Source organism: Larimichthys crocea, chromosome VIII (assembly GCF_000972845.2).
Source record: "Larimichthys crocea isolate SSNF chromosome VIII, L_crocea_2.0, whole genome shotgun sequence".
Classification (NCBI taxonomy): Eukaryota; Metazoa; Chordata; class Actinopteri; family Sciaenidae; genus Larimichthys; species Larimichthys crocea.
In genome coordinates, this window is record NC_040018.1 from 25,727,281 (window position 1) to 25,749,280 (window position 22,000).

At 40.8% G+C, this 22,000-nt stretch overlaps 1 protein-coding gene across 3 annotated transcripts in view; it reads right to left on the reverse strand.

Annotated features, from left to right (window-relative positions):
* Window positions 1-22,000, reverse strand: part of cdh8 (cadherin 8) — an 85,807-nt gene that overhangs the window by 33,794 nt on the left and 30,013 nt on the right. For 2 of the 3 annotated variants that reach the window (XM_019254043.2, XM_010731974.3), the window contains exon 3: window positions 17,736-18,030. In XM_019254043.2, coding sequence (XP_019109588.1) covers window positions 17,736-18,030 — 295 coding nt within the window. Of the gene's footprint in view, window positions 1-14,940; window positions 15,156-17,735; window positions 18,031-22,000 lie in introns of those variants that run through there. The other variant, XM_019254044.2, reaches the window with a different exon arrangement.

A 22,000-nucleotide genomic window follows, 5' to 3' on the forward strand; every position in this document is an offset into this window, starting at 1 on the left:
ATGCAAAGTTACAGCTCACTTTGTGAGTTCTTCTGCAAAGTGCAAAAACCCTGTGTTGAACAAAACTATTACAAAGTCTTCATTACAATGTTTGTATGCATGGAGGTTCTATTTTCCAGTTGATCTAACAAGCACATGAGCTGCCCCCCCCCCTTTTTCCCAGAATTCATCCTCAGCATGCTTAGTACAACTCAGCAATCCGCACAGCAGGGAAGCACTCTCAGCTCAAGTACCATCATACCTATAATCACTCAGAAAATGTGTCATTACAGTTCATTTACTATTGCTGAAATGCTAGACTTCTCCTTCATACCCATCCATACAACAAGAATGGCAGCTGTGTAACATCTCAGCTCTGCTCAACTTGGACCAGCTCAGAAGCGTGAAGGGTAGAAGACAGGGGGCATTCATATGTATGCAGGCACTGAGCCATAGAGAGGGGATATCACTGAGGCATGGGGAGAGCTGTGGGCTGCATGAGGCGTGGGGCTAACAGTGCCCTGCTGTGAGCCCTACCCGGGTAAAACAATACTGTTTATGTCTGACTGGCTTTACACCATGGGGGTCGAAAGAGAGAGGGAGAAACGCAGGGATAAATAAAGAAAAGGGGCATAGGGGCAGTAGTGTTCATAACAGCAATAGTTTTTGGTGGTTTATTGCAACACTATGCACAAAGCAAATATTAGAAAAGAGGTGTTTTTCATGAGCACATCATACCCTTTAAGCTGGTTAGCCGGAGGGCTCTTCTGTACTCTTTGGATGTGCTTAGGGACTTTCTGCGTGAGCTGGTCTTGTAGGGTTCCTCCACCCTCCTGCTGGCAGGCAGCTGGTAAACAGGGTGGATAGTGGGAGCCATGTAATGATTATTGGACTGCAGGGGGACTGCCTAATGGCAGAGGCACAACCTAAACCGGTGTAGTCCAATTCATGTAGCAGCACCATGATGATGTCTAATAGAAGATAGCAGGAAAACACAGAAATATGTCATTGCCAAAAGTAACCATTGCGGAGGTCTAAAGCTCCTAATCAATACCAACTCTGGAACATTTAGCAGCTAAAGAGAGGACTTGGTGGAGACCAAAACAGAGTGAAGGGTGAGTATTTAGGAGTTACTTTAAACACTCCTAATAGGTTATAACATGGTTCTGTGTCTGCTGCATATTTAAAAAGGCAACTCTTTGACTGCTACAGGTTTGCCAGAAACACTTTTTGACAAAGCTTTTTACTCAGCCCACATGTGGTCCAAGAAATGAATGCATGCCGGTTTAAAAAGTAATGCACAATATCAATCCATAAAGTTACAAAATAAATTTGAATGTGATATTAGCAGAGCTAAAACCTTAGTCTGAACAATGTGTATGTAATTCACAAAACAATATTTCTCATTCCTGTCTGACCTATTTACTCCTAAAAGGTCATGTCACGGACTAGGTACCGTTGCAATGGTGTTAGACAGTAGCTTGATAATAAACAAGCAAGAGCTTGTGAACCTGTTAACATGTAAGTACTAACAAACCATGCAATTATGATGCATACCTGTTTTTAATTGTTTAATTGAACATTGTATTGTTCATGTTTGTTTTGTTTTTTTTTGTTCCCTTACATAATACATAAAATGTCTGTTTATTTCACAAAATTATCAGATTTTTTTGTTTGCCTACAGTCATTTCAAAATCTGTTGTAAGCTGTCTGAAATGCGGAAAGACTGCTGAGCCTCTAACTGGCATTATAATGTTTCATGCACTCAGGTAAATTTGACATTGTGCTGGAAAATCTTCACAGTCAATGCATTTTCCCCTCACTTGCTGGCAGTGTTAATTTAATTACTATCAACACAAATAGACTTCTTGACTTTGATAGAAATAAATGCGCAATGTGAAAAACGCTGTCTATTATTTATAAATTGCAAACCTCAGAATGCATTCATTGGCCCATTAGACAATTGTTCAACAAAGCTATGTAATAAATGATGTTAACTTCATGCTTATTGTAGCTGCTTCCCTGTCATTTAGAAAAAAAAGAGACAGCAGTCAGGCTGTCTGTTGGTCAGTGAATATTTTTCTGGCCTTGTGACTGTCTATTTTCTTGCAACCTAATGTAATGAACCCAAGCATAGTGAAATGTAATAATGCATCCCATGGCAATGACTGTTTAAATGAGTCCAGCTTTCACTTAGACACTGCTCACCCCACCTCCCGTTTTACTAGGTCTGAAAGATGGCATGCCAAACCCTTTTTCTAAAATGGCTGGTCGGTGGTGCTGGACTGTCCCCTGATAGCGCCATTGTGGTGACAGGAAAGTGATTATGTATTGATCATGATCACGTAGACACTGGTGCAGCTCTCTCTCTCTCTCTCTCTGTCTGTGGGCAGAGAGGATAATAGCTCATGATCAGACAGGGAGACTGACAGCCCATCTCTCCAGGCAGTGCCACCAGCACTATTTTTGGACAGTACTACCTATTTGATTGAAATGCATGTGCACGGATGGGGAATAACGCAAGAATTAAGAGGCGATTAGCTCTGTGAGGCAGAGTATTGTCAAATACAAAGTGTAGCGCTGTGCTGTAGTGTGGCAGGCCAAAGCTCTTGATAACACAGAAATGGTTGTAACGAGGTGGAGAAAACAAGCGTGTCGAGGCATCCTTTCATCCATCCATCCATCCCCGTCCGTCTACTCTCTCAGAGGAAAAGATGACATACTTGGAGCACTGCCAGTTGATTTTCCTACAGTAGTCAAAGCCAGTTTTAGATTCCTGGGCTGCAGATGGGCATTTATGGCAACACTACAGATGGGCATTAAGGGAAACCCTTAATCAAATAAGCATGCTCATAAACAACTGGCATGTGTGAACTTTTTGCCATTGCCAGTGTAGCTTCCCAGCCCTTCATTTGTTTCCATTCCCACCAAGCACTCACATGATCTACAGCACGGGCCATAACTAAAAGTGGTGTTGCTCCTCTACCAGGATGTTTTATATTTATATCAGGAAGATGTAAGTATTTCAGATTGCAGGGAGGCACAGTAAATAATTGCATGGCAGGAAAAAACATGGTCTTCCCAAGCCCATCAGTCTTCATAACAGGACTAATGTATACTCATGGTAAACTGCGTGTTTCAGCAGGACCGCAGAACGCAGCTGAGGAACAGGGCAAATGAATGAGGAACACCATGCTGAGGCTGAAAAGATCAGGATATATGTGTTTGTACCAGGCCCGAACACACTTTTCAAAATTAGACTTGGCCAAACACAACATGGGCCAGAGGAAGGGGCCTTACGACAGAAAATATCTATTATATATATATATCATATTATATCTATATATATATATATATTATATATCTATTCATATAATATATATATATATATATATCTTGAAGATAAGATATGGTAGTCAGATTGTTCCCCAGAGCCGATGATGGATAAGGGACGCTGCACTTTTGAAAAGTAAGGGGACCGTCACACTTAAGCACTTACATTGTCATTGTTGTAGTACAATTACTAGTCTTCTATAAGACAGAGAGGGAGTCATCACAGAGAAACTGGGGACAGTGTTTGTGTGTTCGTGTGCTTGTCTATGTGTGTGTGCATACAATATGTGTCTGTGTGTGAACATGACATCCCTATTTCAAGGAGTCAGCTACTGAGTCTGCCGTCTTGACAAGCCGTTTACAGGAACGCCAGGAACAAAATAATTAAGAGGGTCCTTTGTTCCCCACTGATGGCCGTGACATATGCTGCCATTTTAAAGGGTTGTGTCATTGATTCACTTTAATTAGCTCATAGGAAATGTGTGCAACATGTAGATAGAGTTCAGGACTGAAAGTCGAGGACGGAAAATTGGGCACTTCACATGTTTAATTGCTCCCAAGGCATTTACTGTGGCAAGGTAATAACAAAGAATAAGGCAAAGTATATTGTCTAATGAACAACTTTATCATGGGTAAATGAACAAAATGTTGCTTAATTTGAAAACTCTGCCACAGGGGCGAGGGTGTTTAATGTGAATTATGCCTCCTCAATAAAAAATAAAAAAAAAAGGAAAAAAGAAGAGAGAGAAAAAAAAACAAGTTCCAGCATAATGCAAAACTGTGGTGGGAAATGAACTTGTGGTTAATATTTTTGCCACACTACATCAGCACTTACTTACAGAGTGCTAAACCAGAGATCAAAGTTATTATCTAATACCAGAATTGAATTTCTTATGTACACACACTTGCCAAAATGCCCTTAACGAGGCATGTAGCCCAAACCGGTTCCAGCTGAGCTGCTCAGTGGCCAACAGCAGACAACTCCCATTTTTCTGCGTGAGTGCCAAGGTACTGTACACTATGAAATAACCCAACTACACTCATATATGAAGAGATATATAACAAGACAGGAGTTAGGATGAATGGATTGATATCCAATAAAACCAAAACATGTCCTGCAGACTCCTACTTCCTACTGCAGTCTTGTTTAACTACAAACTTTGCAATTTGCCAGCTGGTCTATCAAGTTCAAGCTTCTCAAAGCAGGTTAGCAGCAAATGTCCTCAGTATGAAATCCTCCTGCAAACCATTATGCCACATCAATATGGAGAAAAAGAACAAAAGATATGAAACTTCACTTAAAACCCAGACAAGAAAAAAGAAAAAACAGCACTGACAGGGAGGAAGCTCTACCAATTTAAGTCAGGGAAACGACACTACCAATTTATCAAAAATCAACTAAGAGATATTTTTTTGCCACGGTGAGTTCATTTTCCATTGTTAGCTTGTGATTATTTTTAGGCTTTTTGTGAGTTGTTGGGTCCTAGATGAACACAAAATAATCTGCCAAAGCTAGAACAGTTTCAGATTTCTGATTTTTTGTAGGCCCTCTTATCGCTAGTTTAAAATATTCAGGGTTCATTTATTAAAGTTCCATCCAATTAATTGAGTGAAAACTGTTGGTGTGTTGTTTTTGCTCATACAGTCCTGATGAAGCAGATTATATTTTAGCATTAAATTCACTGTATATTGTTGCTTATTTCATCCTAAATATTGAATGTAATTGTAAAACACTTGAAATAAACAAAAACGTTGACAACATACAACCCATGACAACCCAAGTATGTGTCTAAAAATGTGAATAAAATAAAAAAAAAAAAATCAAAAGAAAATGTCTAAATTGGCTAAATAAGTACATTTTAACTTGCACTAATGCATTACAACTTGTTGAAAAATAAAAATCTTGATCCACAGTCCCTTCTAAATACATAGACTGAGTTTAAATGTAACACTCAGGGGTGTTTTTTAGCTATCTGTTACAGAAAAACTAAATTTTCTTTAGGCGCAGTGTGAACATTCACATTCTTTCAGAGTGTGCTATTTTCATATTCTGGGGGCAGCACCAACACTGAGGATGACGTTGCATTAAAAACAAAGGACAGAGTTGGAGAGAAGTGTTGCCATCCCTCCCTCAGCAACGACTCCCCCAGGCTGCCGCAGTGCAAGAACATGTTCTCAGTCAATTACAGATTTTCTATTCTTACAGCTTGCAGGGCTAAAATTTAAGAAAAAAAAAAAAACAAAGAAAGAAAAAACAACAACCCAAAGCCTCCAAATTACAGTGTTAGCACACAGCCTGTTGCCCGCAACCCCAACAATTGGCCCATCTAAAGGCAACCTGTGACAGAGGTCCTCCACCTCCCACACAACTGCATTAAGGCACAGGACTCCACTGGATCCAGCCACGCCATTTGTTTTAGCACCAGAGCACCTTCTAAGTAATACACTCTGTCATCTGACAGCTGTCCTGGAGCGAGAAGGGTTAAAGCGTTTTCCCAGGGGAATGTCGAAATGTACTACGTGACTGGTGACTTAATGTCTTCGTCAGCCGGTGAGAGCGGTGCTATGCTGCCGTCTGACAAGCAATCCATCACAGAGAACACACAGACAGAAAGCCGCATGCTGCCACATAAAGTGTCTGTACGACAGACATGCTAAAATACACGCCAGCCAAGGCACACCGAGACACACACATGCACGTGTACCTCAACGGAGACAGACACACATTGGTGCACTTGTTAACATGCTGACAGTTATACAACACAGGAAGACAGACAGAGGCACCAAATACTGAGCAAACACCTAACCTACGCCTAAACTCTCAAAGTAGGTGTCCAACAGAAAGAAGAAAAAAAATGGAGGGAGAAAAATGACTGAGGAGGAGGAGAGCGACAGAAATGGTGGAATGTGGATTTACACCCCTAGTAATCCCAAGGTTTGTTTACACTCCCAGAAGTGAAGTGAAATTTTAAAGGGCTATCTCTGTAGCGTGCTGGAGAGCAGATTCACCCAATTACACAGCAGCCCCCAGTGTGACATAGTAAACCTGCTGTAGGATCGACTGTGTGTGTGTGTTTGTGCACGTGGCTTTGTGCGTATGTGTGTGCACACCAGACTGTGACTGTGGTAAAACCACAAACTGACTAAATCCATACTGCAGCGTTGAGAGCAATACAACTGCAGATGCTCCAATACACAAACAGTCAGAGCAAAAGAAAGCTGTGTGATGCCACAAATCAGTCGCCTGCATGACAGCAAGACGGGAGGGTAAAACACACACACACACACACACACAGCCGGACCTGAACTTGGTATCAGTCTGCAATAAAACACAATAATAACAGAACATTTAAAGTAATACCTGGAAGGGAAATGAGAAAATAAATAAATAATTAAAAGGTTAAAAAACTAAATTACAAGCAGGTCCATTCATTCTGATGACAAAATAAAAGCAGTAAAAAGCATGGCAGACAAGTCTTCTTCTTTTTTTTTTTCTTCCCTTTCTTTTTTTCTTTTTTGTTCATTGTATCAGACAGCTGAGGCGTGGCAGTAACTGTGCGAGCCAGGCGAGGGCTTTAGTTAATGGGGACAGACATGAAGAGAAGGGCCCTCGTCTGTACTGGAGATTTGATCCTTTCGTCTTATCAGCTTCTTTTTCAAATGACCTTGCTGTACGGACTTTGATGCCTCTCCCCTTTATTCTCTGCCAGTGATTGGATGGGCCTTTCTTCTCTCAAATCTCTGCCACCTTGATGAATGTGTTCCACCCCCATTTATGTTGTATTGACCAATCCCCTTCAGCTACAGTGTGGCACATGAATTTTAGCTGTAGCCACTTGGATATGTACTCACACACACAATCGCACATAAAAACAGCTAATAAAGATAATTGCCTTGTTTTTGTTTCACTGTCATTTTCAGTTTCGCTTGAAGTTAAATTAAGCCTACACAAAACTTTAAAGAGTGTTATTATGTCTTCCAGTGGGATGCAATCACTGCTTTTAATTTTAGGTACTGAGTGCTGGGTGCCTGCAGGGTCAAAATAGCTATGGTTGGTACCTCAGACAATTAATAATGCAGACATGGAGGGATAAGAGTACAGGGGATCCTGTGCTTGCTGTTCAACACTGTAAAATCACCTGAAGCATGAAAAGGAAGCACAGTCTCCATCACACACACACGCACACACACACACATTTATGTTGACTTTTGGCTGCAGAGCCAGAGAAAAAAAGTTCTTGCTTTTTTGAAAAAAGCAAAGCGTAAGTGGGAATGACGGGCCGCACGATACAAGATACAGCGAGAAGGAGACGCAGAGGAGCAAAGAGGGATGAATGCAGAGCAGGGAAAGTGCACAGAGGGAAAAAAAAGGCCCTACAACACAACATTAAATATCCACAACTCTCTTCTTGAATAATTAATAGGTGAGCAGTGGCTGTGTACTGAAGAATGTGTATGAGAAAGCGTCCTGGCATCTTAACAGATATGAGTAAGCATTTGCCAAGTCAGAGGTGTGAACTGAAGCCCTCCTCATTTTGTCGGTTATATGGAGACAGGACATCCCACTCACCAGCCTGACTTCAAACAGCCCCTTGTCACTTCTGGCTGATATGTAACACAGCTGATAAGGACACACACTCACACACACACACACACACACACACACACACACACACAGGCCCACACACAGGAAAGTTAGAGTACTTCCACAAATCTTTGAAATGGAACTTTTTTCATGTAACACAATTGCATAATAAGATGTGTCTTAATCGTCAGAAATAAGGCCATCCATAAGCTCTAATATAACAGAGCTATGATGGGTACTCACAAATAAATGAAGATCAACAGCAAATTATTTATTTTTTTTGTTGCTGTTGTTTTTTAAAGTCCTCCATCTAACATCGTAAAGACAGACATGCTGTTAAGCAGAAGAGGAGTGAGAAAGTGCAGCGAATGATCTGTGGAATAGGGGGCCAATAGGCAATTAGTGAGTAAGTGTCTGACAGAGTGAGTGAGAAAATGTATGTTTGAGCTGAGCTACACCAGATCTGCCTCCAGTAAGATGTGATATGTACCTAACAGCCTAATCAATGCAGCTGGTGGTGTCTGTGGCAAACATCACTGATCTCACAGACAGGTGAGGTCGCGGTAAAGCACTTTAATGACACGTTAGACTATAACAACACAGCGGTTGAGCTCACTCATGCTGTCACATGAATATTTTGACTTTTTTTGTCATCTGCATGTCAAAAAATGTCATTGGCGTCACAGGTTTGAAACCAGTTTGATGGAGCAATTAATTACATGTGAATCTACGGGACACATCTTTGGCTGTGAATGGTTATATGTTGTATAAAGCAATAACATACTCAAGGCCATGTTATACTATGTGGTACTGGTGTATTGGGGGTCATAGGGTCACAGGCTGAAGGCCAGCTGCTGTAGATCAGTGCAAGTACTGTAAATACCACACCTGTGTTACTGATATTTTTTGCTGTTGAGAGGCTTGTAAAAAGCTTTATTTATAGCACACAAACAAGAGGAAGTTACATAAAATAGGTTAAATCCTTTAAAGATGGATGAAAAAATAAAAAATAAAATGTCCCAACCTCCTCCACACAACAACACTGTTCTGCTCTGTGTGTACTTACATGTGCAGCCGCATCCACTCTTGCTTCCAATGCAGAATCAGAAGAGCTCTCAGTCCAGGCAGACTGTAAGCTGGTGGTCAGTGCAAAACACAGGATGTGCTTTTTGACAACAGGTTGACTTTAGGGGTCAAAAATGAAGACCACTGAATTTATTAACTGAAGTAGCAAAAGCTCAATTGAATAGCACTCCATTAATAGTAGGGCTGCATGTTAGAAGGTGAGAACACACAACGTGTGAAAACCGTTTTATAATGTCTTCCGCGGCTGTGGAGGAGTTTGGAAAGCTTGAGAAAATCCTCTGCCTATAGGCATCGAGACTAACATTTCGATTTTTTTAGCATAAAGCCTGCATTACTGGGAGTGATGTTCAAAAGATGTGGGCATTTTCCAGGCAAGTGTGTGCAAAGAAAGACCGAGTTGTATTATGGGGAATTTGGGAGTGTTTTTTGGCCAGATGAGGGACAAAAAAAGATTTATTTTTTTGTCCCCAGCTTTATGGGATACAATGCCACATTGTTGCGGTGGTCTGTTACAATGAAAAGTACTTGTAATAAATGTCCCCTTCACGGCGTGAAATTATTCTTTCATTTTGCTCAGGCTGTCTCTGTTACTGCTACTTACAATGGCAGATCAGAAGCACACAGATATGAATCAAAGCCAATGGATGACAAAGGCTTCAGGACACATTTTGGCCTAGTAGAAACCCAGTGATGGTACAGCTGGGGCTTTTTTCATTATTGATTAATATGCTAATTACCCTTTCAAATAATTAATTTATAAATCAATATTTTTTCGCTTGAAAAATGATTAAAACAATTCATCTTTATCATATTATTTGCTGGTTCATTTTCTGCCAATCCAACAAACAGTCCAACTGCAAAACTGTTCAAACTTTGACTTATTTTCAGAAAGTAGCTTCCTCAAACATTCACTCACTCACTCACTCACTCACAGTAAGCCTATCTGCCCACCAATGGCCATGAGATGGAATTACAGTGTCTTCATCTAACACACTGAACGGGGATCAGTCCCTCTCCTCCCCTGCAGTACTGCTTAAGGGAGGATGCTGTGTCCTTGTTTTCACTCTCAGATTGATTAACTGACCTTGACACAGTGATCAGCAGCGTGTGACGGTATGACAGCGAAATATGAGTCTTACATGGATTCCAGGGCTGCAAAAACTTTCATTACAAACATTTAAATTAAACATGAAAATTATCCAGGACTCGTGACAGGTTACATATTTTTAACAAAAAAAGTATTTTCATGTATTAATTCTAACTTTTGAAGTCTTAGAAAAATTTTTTTTATTAAATCAATTCAGCCAAATGCATTTCATTTTTAACCTTTGCATCGCTCGTGCCCCATTGTACAACTGCTGACCCTGTTGCATGAAATCCATTTAATCACATCCACTCAGCACGACAACACAGAGGGTGGCATTTGTGACAGTCTCGGCTATTCACATCCTTCTCTCCCTCATCATTACAAATACGGGCACACAGCAGCTTGCACACATGCTCTGACACACAAACGCAACATGAACTGTGTTATTTAGTTCTTTCATTTTACATTTCTCTTCTCTTAGTACTTCATGGGCACAGCAAAAAAAAAAAGAAAAAAGAAAGAAACAACTTTGTTTGAGAAACGGCACTGTGGCTAAGGAGAAGGCTGCCTTTTGTCCTTAGTCTCATTGAGAGTCTTTTGCTATTCATCGGGGCAAGGCAGCCAAGCCAGCAAGGGAGGCAATCTTATGCAGATCACATTGAAGGGCTTCATTACCTAGGAGCCAGCTACTTTTTGTTCTCCCTCAAGGGAAGAATGAGAGAGAGAGAGAGCATTAGCTTAGCAAAAGAGAAGATGGGCGAGTAAAAAGCAGAGGAGAGCGAGGGGGAAGGAAGGAGTACAGGGAAGGAGAAAAAAAAAAGTGTGTGCACGGGAGAAAGAGAAGGAGTGAGTTACAAAGAGAGTACGTCTCTGTGGGCTACACAGGGGAGCGGGGACAAATTACACCTGAACAGCATCTTTACAACTGCATGGTGGCTTTATGCTAACACAGAAAAGGTACATGTTTTAGTGTACATGTGCACTCATATTGTGTGTGTGTGTGTGTGTGTGTGTGTGTGATCTGTGTGTGTACATGAGATACACATTGGAGTTAGTGCGCAGTGTGTGTATATATGCCTGCCTGCATGCTCCAGAAAAAAAAAAAAAAAATTCCCCAGGAGGCTCTAAAGGGCTTATATTACTGTATCTGGACCAATGACTGATGATGCTGCATACATAATTCAGAGGTACATTGGATAATAAATAACATTTGATGAATTAGTAATACACATTCGTGTGTGATATTGAGCAGCTGTGACTGTGCGTGTGTGTTTGTTTTGATGTGTTGTTGTTGTTTTTTTTGTTTTTTTTTACTCAACACGTGTTAGCTGGGGAATATCTGACGTGCCCTTTTTTCTTATATAGGCTATGTAATGGCGAAACAAAGAGATGCTGAATTAGCAATGACTCTATTAGCTGCTGGTTGCAGTGACATGCAGACACAGTGAAAAAAAATGGATCTATAAAAAAAAAAAAAAGGGCGGGAGTTACTGGGTTATTGACAGGTGACAAATATAACATATGAATTAAGCCAGGAAATAAACCCGCATACAGTACACAGAAAATCGCACATACACACAAAGGGAAGCACAAGTGCAGATGCTTTTGCCAAATGAGGTGAGATAGATAGGAAGAGCAGGTTATTTACAGAGAAACTCCAGCATGTCAGTTAAATCCTTTCTGCCTCGGAGGTCTGTCCTATCCCCATTTAGCACGGCCACAGAAAAGGGCAGGCTGGCACGCACGGTGTCTGGCAGTTAGACAGGCCTGAGAGAGTCAGTGCCTTGGCCAGGTTCATTGCTTTGACCCTTTCTCACCCTAGCTCAGCCTGTGAGCCGCCCACCACCATCACCACAGCCCTGGTCTGCCACGTCCCTAACCAGCCCAAGAGCGTGCTCGTCAGATGTGCCCCGGCCCAGCACTGGCCCAGCTCTGGCCCAGCTGCCCACTATGTTAAAGGGCCAGGGGCCCCCTGCCACTCAGTCCATCTGCCAAGCTGCAGACCAGAGTCTAGGATCAGAGAAGAGAGAGACACAAACACCAGACACCCTCGCTTTTAGCTCTGTGCTCAAAGCTCAACAGAGAAATGCCAGATAAAAGATGCACTATAAATGTGCTTCTTTTACTTATGTGGGTTGCTGTGACCCTGAAATACTGCTAGGGTTTATTCAAGTTAAACTGTGTTTAATGCATTCAGAGTCAAGACCAAGATATGTTCAAGATTTACTGTGAGATCAGCATGGTACAATAATAGTTATCGTATAGTATATCGGGAGGGGGATTTTTATAGAACATCTGGTCCAAGCGGAGCATGAAATGTTTGCAAAATAGCTCAGCTTTCTCTGTATTGATCTGTGAGATGCCAATGTGTACAAGATAGATAGATAGATAGATAGATAGATAGATAGATAGATAGATAGATAGATAGATAGATAGATAGATAGATAGATAGATAGATAGATAGATGGATAGATGGATAGATGGATAGATTGATAGATGGATAGATGGATAGATCGATCAATAGAAACAGATGCTTAGATGAAGCATGTTTAACAATGTTATCCTTCATGCATGATTATATATCAGTCCATCACTTATAAATATGTGTATTAAATCGTGTGCGATCACAGTCAGCTTTCTGCTGTATGTTGGGAAGTCTGAGATGATCAGCTCTGATAAAGGTCTGCATCTTGCTCATTTCCATACGTCTCCCCTTGATCAAGTCTGCTCATTTATCGTCCAAATCTGTGATGACAAGCCTTTACTTATTTTCCCAGCTGCCGGTGGTGATGAGAGCGTAATCAGAAACATCATTAAAGCCCCACATAGACGGCTGTGCCTGTTAGTCCTGTTACCCACACCCATAATAACTCTGAAAATGCAAATCAACTCCAGGTAATCTATTAATGTCACTTCAATTTTATGTCTGCGCTCCAATTTGGCAGATCCTGACATATTTGGCGAGGATCCGTGCTTCCGTACAGGTATTCATTTTGCTGGGGTTTCAGAGAGCACGGCCCGCGCGAAGAGGAGATGGGCCATCTGTCTACGCACCCGTTTATTAATTGCCCTGATAATGAAGCACACTCACAGCCTCACAACACTCACAACACTCCTGGGGCATCTCTCGCATGAGTTCCATCCGGCAAAACAACTTTCAGCAAGTTTGTTTCGCAGTGTAGCAATTATTGTCATTCACACCCCCCTTAGCGCAGGGAGGATGGTCTAGCGACCTCCTTCTAATTACCTGAAGCGTTACTTCAAGCAGACTTTGTAATTTCCAACTACATCACAACCCCCTTGTTAGCTGCAGAAGGGTAACAGAGCCTCATAATTCCAGCATATGGTCGACAGACATACGGGGGGAATTTGTCAGCTTGTACTGGCCTTAAAGTCGAAGACCCCATTAACAGGAAAACAGGATACTAATCCTATGAGATCTGTGCAATCCGTGGAAATGAATTATAATTCTCATCATGGCTAGCTTGTACAAATAAGCAATAAACTCAATTTTAATTGAAGTGACAGTGAAATATAATTACCTAATGAATATGAAACTATGAATATAGCATAGATATGGAAAGGTGGAGTATATCAAATATTAATTAGATTAAATGAATTGATAATGATTCTAATTTTTATCCTTCAATTAAAAGAAAAGATCACATGGGCCTTTACTAGCCTGCAGATTAGAAGCAGAGGAAATTACACAACCTGTGGATTTGTAAAACACATAAAACAAAATCAATTAGATCATCTAAAATAATGCCATATGCGGATAAAGCTGCACTAATTAATGTTTTTCATATTAACATTGGATCAAATGAGTAGGCTAGGTGTAATGTGAAAACAGAGCTCCAACTCTGTAGTTCCCCACATAACCCTGTCTCCAAGGAATTATATTTAAATACGACTTTGCAACAGTAAACACGCTTTGGAAAGGCTAATATGAGTGTATAGTTAATATCTCAGTCATGTAATGAAAATGTTACATCCAAAAATAACATGGTTAACTGAGGTTTGACAATTATTGACAAGCAGTCTGCATATTCATCAGTTTCCAGTGTCTCCCTAAGTGTACATTTCCATTTTGTTGCGCTGGACATTTCTATTTGCAGCCAGTTCCTTTGTGGCATGTAGGTGTTTTCTTTCTCAAAGTTGCAGTGTGTTGAGCTACAAACAGACCTTTAGTTGCTCAGGGAGGGGGGTTGTGCAAAAAGACTAAAAAGAGTTGAAATTAAAGAGGAAATTTGACATTTGCCACGTTGTCAGAGTCACAACTCATAATCACTGTTAATGTTATTGCAAGTCTGCTGAATGTGTAAACATGCCACTGTTTGCTTACCGTAGTAACTCCATAAGTTAATACCTTCATGCTGTGTTAGATTGCTTTATGAAAATGGCCCCCCAAAAAAAAATTTTCAATTCATGTAGCTACTATTGATGCAACATGGGTGTTAGGCAGAACAAGTCTTCATCCAGTCTGCATGTGGAAGTCTTCTTTAAAAAGATACTGAACCCCAAATTGCTCCCGAAATGTGCCATCAGTGTGTGTGTGTGTGTGTGTGTGTGTGTGAATGAGCATTAGTTATTTTCTGATGAGCAGTTGGCACCCTGTATGGAAGCCTCTTCCATCAGCATATGAATGTGTGTGTGGGTGAATGTGACATGCAGTGTAAAGTGCTTTGAGTGGTCGGGAGACTAGAAAAGTACTATATAAATGCAAGTCCATTTATCATTTACCAAGTTACTAAAAAGTTGACATTTTAGAGATGCATTTTTCCCCCTTGACAACACCATATATTTATATATACCCCACATAGTAATTCAAGCACAGCGGTCACAAAGTCTCCACTGACAACAGACTTACCCCAGCTCCTTACACTAATGAGATCCAACTGGCCGTCTCTCCTGCAGCACAGCCACCACCTTTGCTCCCCGCTCCCTCTCACTGTTGCACTGTACTTTGAGAGACGATCCACTAAACAATTAAAATGGTAGTCACCTCCATTCTCAGCCATTCAGGAAAATGAAAGTCACAGAAAAGTCACAGAAAGCCACACATCTTATCCGACTGGTCCTTTTAAAGGAAGAACAAAAGGTCTTCCTCCTTCATTTCCCATTAACCTCTATGCTCCTCCGCACACAGGAAACATGGCGACCCCAGTGGCCCATGTCACATATCTCATCCGGCTGTGTGGGCCGCTTCCTATGGGGGATGGTGACATTCAATGAGGGGGTTTTCTATCTGGCCACAGTCCTTGACAGATAAAAGGTGGGTGTTGATATTTGTCTCTGGTCCCACTGATACGCTGTGGATACACTCTTGATAAGCGAGAAGCCGGTAGGACATTGATGAAGTCTGGAGCGGAACTGACAACCTCTCTAAGTGGATAACGTTGTCAAGAGAACCAGCCTGGTATGGCCCGGATTAGATTTTTGATTATTCAATGCAGGTGGCTTCTCGCTAAGCTGAGCTACATCAGCACACTCAGCATTGTCTGGACTCAATACCTGATAATGCAGCATCTCTTAACATGTGCCATAATTACACTTTAATGCTTCCCAGTTTCATGTTGTGGTGGAGATTTGCTCATATGCAGCATCCATTTATTCTCTACTCCCTTTCCTGTGGACTTTATTAGTTATCCACTGCTCAGCACACTTTCAGTAATCCTCTGAGTCCTGCACAAATTCTCATTTCGGCACGATAAAGATGAAACACCACTGTAAAGAAACCGGTGATTTATGAATATGAGGCGAGAGAGATGAATGACTTATTGTTTGTTTGTCCGGAGTGTCTGAGTCTTGCCGCAGCACATGAAAACTTAACAAGAGGGAAGCTAGTAGCTGAAAGGAAAGCCTTTCAAGCAAACAACTGAGCATTCGTGAATGTTTAATTAATCAGTAGTGACAAAAGGGAACAACAATCAACAAAGAGATGCCGATTTCCATTTCTTATGCATTATTCCCACTGGCAAATCACAGAGTGCTGTCAACTACCACTTTGCTCTCTACCCCGTCACTAAGGCTGTCCCTGCACTGCACCGCACTGACAAACCCCTTGGAGAGCTCCAGTACATTTCAACTGAGATCCAAAACAATGAGCAGCAGGGATCAAGTAACGGAGTTCAGACAACAAGTTCACTGTTATTCTGTGTTTACATGGATTCTTTTGCATTGTGTTTTGTTCCTTTTTGCTGCCACCACAGCAGCAGCAGCAAATCTGAATCAGCCACAACGATCATGAGAAGATGAAGCAAAATCACTGTTACGTCAAAGAACTGACGAAAAGGCTCCTGCAGATGGGATTTACCGAGCAGATTCCATTACATACCTAACACCATCTGCCCTAGCATGTTATGTCAGCTTTGTGACAGGTAACAAGAGGAAGCTCGATGAGGAAACACAATAACAAGCGCATACCGCCCAACAACAGACCTCAGCACCCTCGCTGAACTCCTCCAATGTCAAAACGGCATAAAGACACACTCTGATCTCTTTCCTGCTACTGATAGAAACATTTTCTACAAGACTCCAGCTGCTCTGGGGTCAGTGGTGAGGCTCCCCTGAAGAAAAAAAAAAAAAAAAAAGCACAGTGTACAGGCTTCTGTCAATCCTATATGAGCTACATGAGCAATACATTTGAGAAGAATTATGTGATCATCATGCAGTGGTCATTTAAATGCATTGACAGAGTAAGAATGTGAATATATGAATACATTACCATAAGGTGAAATGGAAAGTGTTTGCAGTGGTTTACTAGTTTGTGGTATATTCTAGAATGCCTGTGGCATCAATGTGTTGTCAAGCAAAGTGACAGTGTGATGCTAACAGTTTTATGCTTTTATTTGGCTTCCTCTGTGAACACTTGAGTGTTTAATTAAAAACTAACAATGCACACACAAACTAATTTGTTAAGAAGTGGGGAAAAAAAAGAGCAATTCATAACCATTGTGATACAAAATAAGGTAATTTACACATATTCCCAAATGCTCCACATCAAAAAGGTAGTGTGGCCCCTGATCTACGTGGATATATATATATTATATATATATATCTATATATATTATATATATATATATTATATTATTTATTTATTTATTTATTTATTTTTTTTTTTTTTTATTATTTTTTTTTTTTCTATGCTTGCCAGAAGTGTGAGTGCTGTATCTACATATGCTGATGTTGCTGTAGCATTTCTAAAATGTGCTAATAGTGCTTTTTCAAGTTGTGGGTGCAATAGTTTTAGTACGACATTCCCTGCCATGATCTGGTGAGTTGTTTCGTTTTATGATATAAGACTGGCTTACGTTTTGCATTTAAGTACTTGGACTTCTTTGTTAGTAGATGTACTGTAGAGGATGCAACATCAACATCACACCGCCCACTTAAGAGTATGTTGACACTGACGCCAGTTGTTCAGTTTCAGCACCGTGCTATGGGTGAAGTCCTAGTGATTTGATTTATCATTCTTGTATTTTCATTTGCCAAGATACTCATTGCAAGCATGTAAATAGGCGCACTCATTTCCTCTGGTTCTTATTCAGTCATTATTTTTATGCAATAGCCCATTAGAGATCAGCCATCTCTGAAATATCACACACTGATTAGGCTGCTGTGTGCGGTGGAGAACAGAATGGAAGTCTGGCTATTGTGACTCACCAACAGCAGACATTTCTGGAACGGAGGCTCGGTACGGGCCCTCAATGAACTGCGGTGGATTGTCGTTAATGTCCTGGACTTTGATGATGAACTCGGACGGTGGCTCCAAGGGCTCGTCTGTGTCGGCATTAACAACCTGGGCTGTTAGTGTGTACTCTGCCTTCTCCTCCCGGTCCAGCCTCTTCATGGCGTGGATGTCTCCTGTTAACTCGTTGATAGCGAAGATGGTGCCTGCCCCCTCACCTGCTAGGACGTACTTTATGTTCTTGCCGCCCACATCCAAGTCTGTGTGTAGCTGCAATCAGAAGAAAAAGGAAAATAATAGATAAAGTTAAAAGGAGCAGTGGAGTTTTCAGTTTGGCCCCACTGTGTATACAGAGACAGGGGGCACTAATGAATGCAAGCTGATATGCTCAGCAGATTCCAGAAGTTCTCGCCATGTAAATGCAGATAAGTGTACAGCATAACTGTAATGTGTTGTTTTTGTTACGGCAACTAGTGTAGCAGGGATACTAAACGTGGCTCAACATAGCCTACACTTTGCTAAATGAGGCCCACTGGGGACAATAACTAGCAAGTAGCACAGGAAATGGACCTTAGCCTACATTGTTCCTCGTTATACATTGCAAATATATCATACAAACACACGTTGTGGGGGATATTGCTCCCTACAGTCTAAAATTCAGAGAAATGAAGAAGCGTATTCCATAACACTGCAAGAATAGAAAAATATCAGAATCCATAAAAAATTAAAGAGGAAACTCTGCACACGATGATTCATGCTCACAAATAACTAGGCCCAAAGTTATTGGACGATCCTGAATGTTCCTCATTATTTTTGTAATTACGGTTTCATTAACTCACTAAAGCTGCATTACGTGCTAGGCTGAGTGGTTGGCTCCCACTCTCCGCACGGGCTGAGTATAACTAATGACTCTGACAATGCTACATAAGGCTGTTGAAACATCTGAGGACATAAGAACAGGCAAAACCGTCTGCAGTTTTTAGTTAAAAAGGTAAGTTTGAAGGGCCGGAGACAACGGTCCGTAAAGAAAGAGGTCAGAGAAAAGGAGAAAGACCGGGGCTTTGACACGAGGGAAGCAGAGAACTTTGGTTTTATCCACATAAACAGAAAGAGCATTTATTTTTCTGTAAGTCACCTTTCATATAAGCCTCTTGATCCCAAAGGTGAGTGACTTCCAGCGGGGAGGAAAGAGGTACTGAATAGAACATTTGCAAATCCAACAATGTTCAGTTTCGCTCTGATACGGCTGGCAGGGCTCTTCTTTTCAGTTTGTATTACTATTAATATACATGCCTCTCAAAAACACACGACCACACACACATGCACACACAACCAGGCATGCTTCAAAACATCTGTATTCAGCAGCTTTAATTTCATTTCCTGCCATAGTGTTTCAACAGAGAGTCCTGTGGGACAGTGGTTAGGGTGCACAATAGCAAGGTAAAAATCTGTCTGTGAAAAACCTGACCTCTAAACCCCCCGCAATGTTTTTATAAGCCGGCTTTTATGCATATACTGTCTCGGAGGTGTTGTTTGCAGACACTGACAAAGCACATTCGCTTAAATTGTCACACCTTGCACTTTTGTTTTCCTAATTGTGCCATCATTTCACATGAATGATGTAGCTCATTAACACAAATGCCTCGCAACATCCTGCACACTGAGAAACTCTTTAAATGAGCTAAAATTAATGATGGTCTGTCACTGTTTTGTTTTTTTTATCCTATGTGTGATTTCTTGCATGTAGTGGTATGCCTGCAGCTCAGCATATATGACTGCATGTGTCTATAGTTACCTCACTGGGGTGCAAATGGACTATTTTAGCTTGCATATTGGTTTTGCTTATGACACATATCATACATATTTTCATGATTTAATCCTAGTGTGCTTGGCAATGACACGCCACTTGGCACTAATACTATCAGATGAGGTCACACAAGTACACATGAATGCACAGATTATGTAGAAACAAGTCTAAATCTGTTCAAGCTTCAAGTTTTAAGTCATTCAGGGAAAGTTTGAACATTTCCACAGAAACTATGCAAACTTAGCTCACTGATGAAGTCATGTGACACACTCAAACACAGTACAGACAAGTAAGTAGACGTTAAACATGGTTTTGCCAACAGCTATTTCCAAGGTCATGGATAAACTATCAAACACTATTATGTTAATCAAGTGACATAACTATATAAAAGCATGTAAATGCTGAATGGGATTGCATTTGCCTAACACCCAGAGTGCACTTTTGAGATTAAATGGAATTTAGATTTGGGTTTGTTGCCATTGCTGATTATTTGGCATTCAATTTGTGATATCATCTTAATGTTTATTGAGCGTGACAAAAGTGAAGCAATAAAAAATGACAAAAACAGATAACAGACAGTACAAAAATAAACAACAGATAATTCAAAAACAGGTTCAAGAAGTAAGTTATGTAGTAGATATCACTCACAGCTACTCTCAGATCCTCAGGATCTGTACAGGCAATCACCAAAAGTTTATGGCCTGTACTTTGGAACAACTGCAAGACTTGTGCCACATTTATTACTATGTGTAGCTGTCTGGGTAGCATAGGCCAGTTAAAAAACATTACAGGTGCAAGGATAAATCATCTACTTGACATACTGTAAATGGCACACTGTGCTTTCTCTTGGGAAAAAAAAACACACAATCATCATTTTACTAGAAACTTGACTTTACATTTCTTTAAAGTTGCAATGGCTGTAGCCATCTGCAGTCCTCACTGAAGTCTCCTCTAAATGCCATGGCTGTCAACTTCTTAGACAGCCTTCACACTGGAGTGCACAATCGGTCATCAAGGATGACAATTACTGAAGTGGGGGGAGGGGTTTGTCACAGGTCCCTGTCATTAACAGAGTTGTCTGGACAACAAAAAGAGCACCCACAATCAGTGATATGGACTGTTTCATTCAGGAAACAAGTGGATAATGGATAAAGACATACTGTAGTTATGATGAATTTGTGTTACAGTGCAGAGTGCAGTCAAAAAACACCAGTACAGTATTCTGAACACAGGATGAATTTGGTTTAGACACAGATCATTTGCACACACACACACCCACACACAACACACACACACACACATTATATATATTATATATAATATATAATATATATATATATATATATATATATATATAATATATTATATATATATATATATATATAAATCTACATTGTTTCCTTAAATAATACTGAAATATATTACAGCCATTGCGTGTAGTTTCATTCTTATGACCAAAGTAAACAGTGTAATTGTATTAGTGTATTCATGTAAAGACAATAATGCAGTGTGTGTATACAGACTGGAAAAGTTATTACTCCTGCCTTGGTCGCTGTGCTCAAGCTGTTGAAAAGACAGACATCCATATATATTGAAGCTGCAGTTCAGAATGATAAAGAAAGCCTTGGCTCACTGAAGAAATACAGTTGTGCACACACACACACATCCATGTGCACACCTCCATTTGCCAACCACAACTCCCAATCAGGGGCTGCATGGGACTGCTTATCCTGTCAGCAGAGGAGGAAATATGTCAGTCCTTGCTCAAGATGAGCTTTTACTGCAATCACTTGAACAATCACTGTGTCCTAATGAGGAAGATTCTACAGATTCTACCTCCACCCCCAACCCCCCCGCCCCCGCCTCGAGCCTGGATTCCACATACTTAAGTGTAGCCCTACAGAGGGAACTAATGATTTTGCTCCTTGTCAGGGTAAATGGTAGATAGGACATGTGCTCCTCCTCTATATGTAACCAGTAGGACCGGAAAAGAGCAGGGAGAAGAGCAGGAGGGAGGAGATGCTGTCACTGTGATGCAACTTGTCAGCTACTGTCTGCTAGAACAGACTGCACACAGTACGTCGGACTACCTTCTCCAGATTCTACTTCAGTTAGTCCTTGGTAAAGGTCAGAGATTACTTCTTTTGCTGGATTTACAGTTACACATATATGTACACAATTTATCAGGGAAGACATAATCAGATAAGTACACTTGCCGTGACAGGAATGCAAAAATACTCCTGCAATCCTGCATTATGCACTTCAAGCATCAACCGCCTGGAAACAAATACTAATTAATAGTTCAAGAAAAATGGCCCCTGCGAATTATGTGTTATTATATATGACATCATTAGATTGTTACGGATGATGCAACATTGCACAAGTAGCATTGTATTTTGCTTGTTTAGACTATCTTATGTACAGTATAGAAGA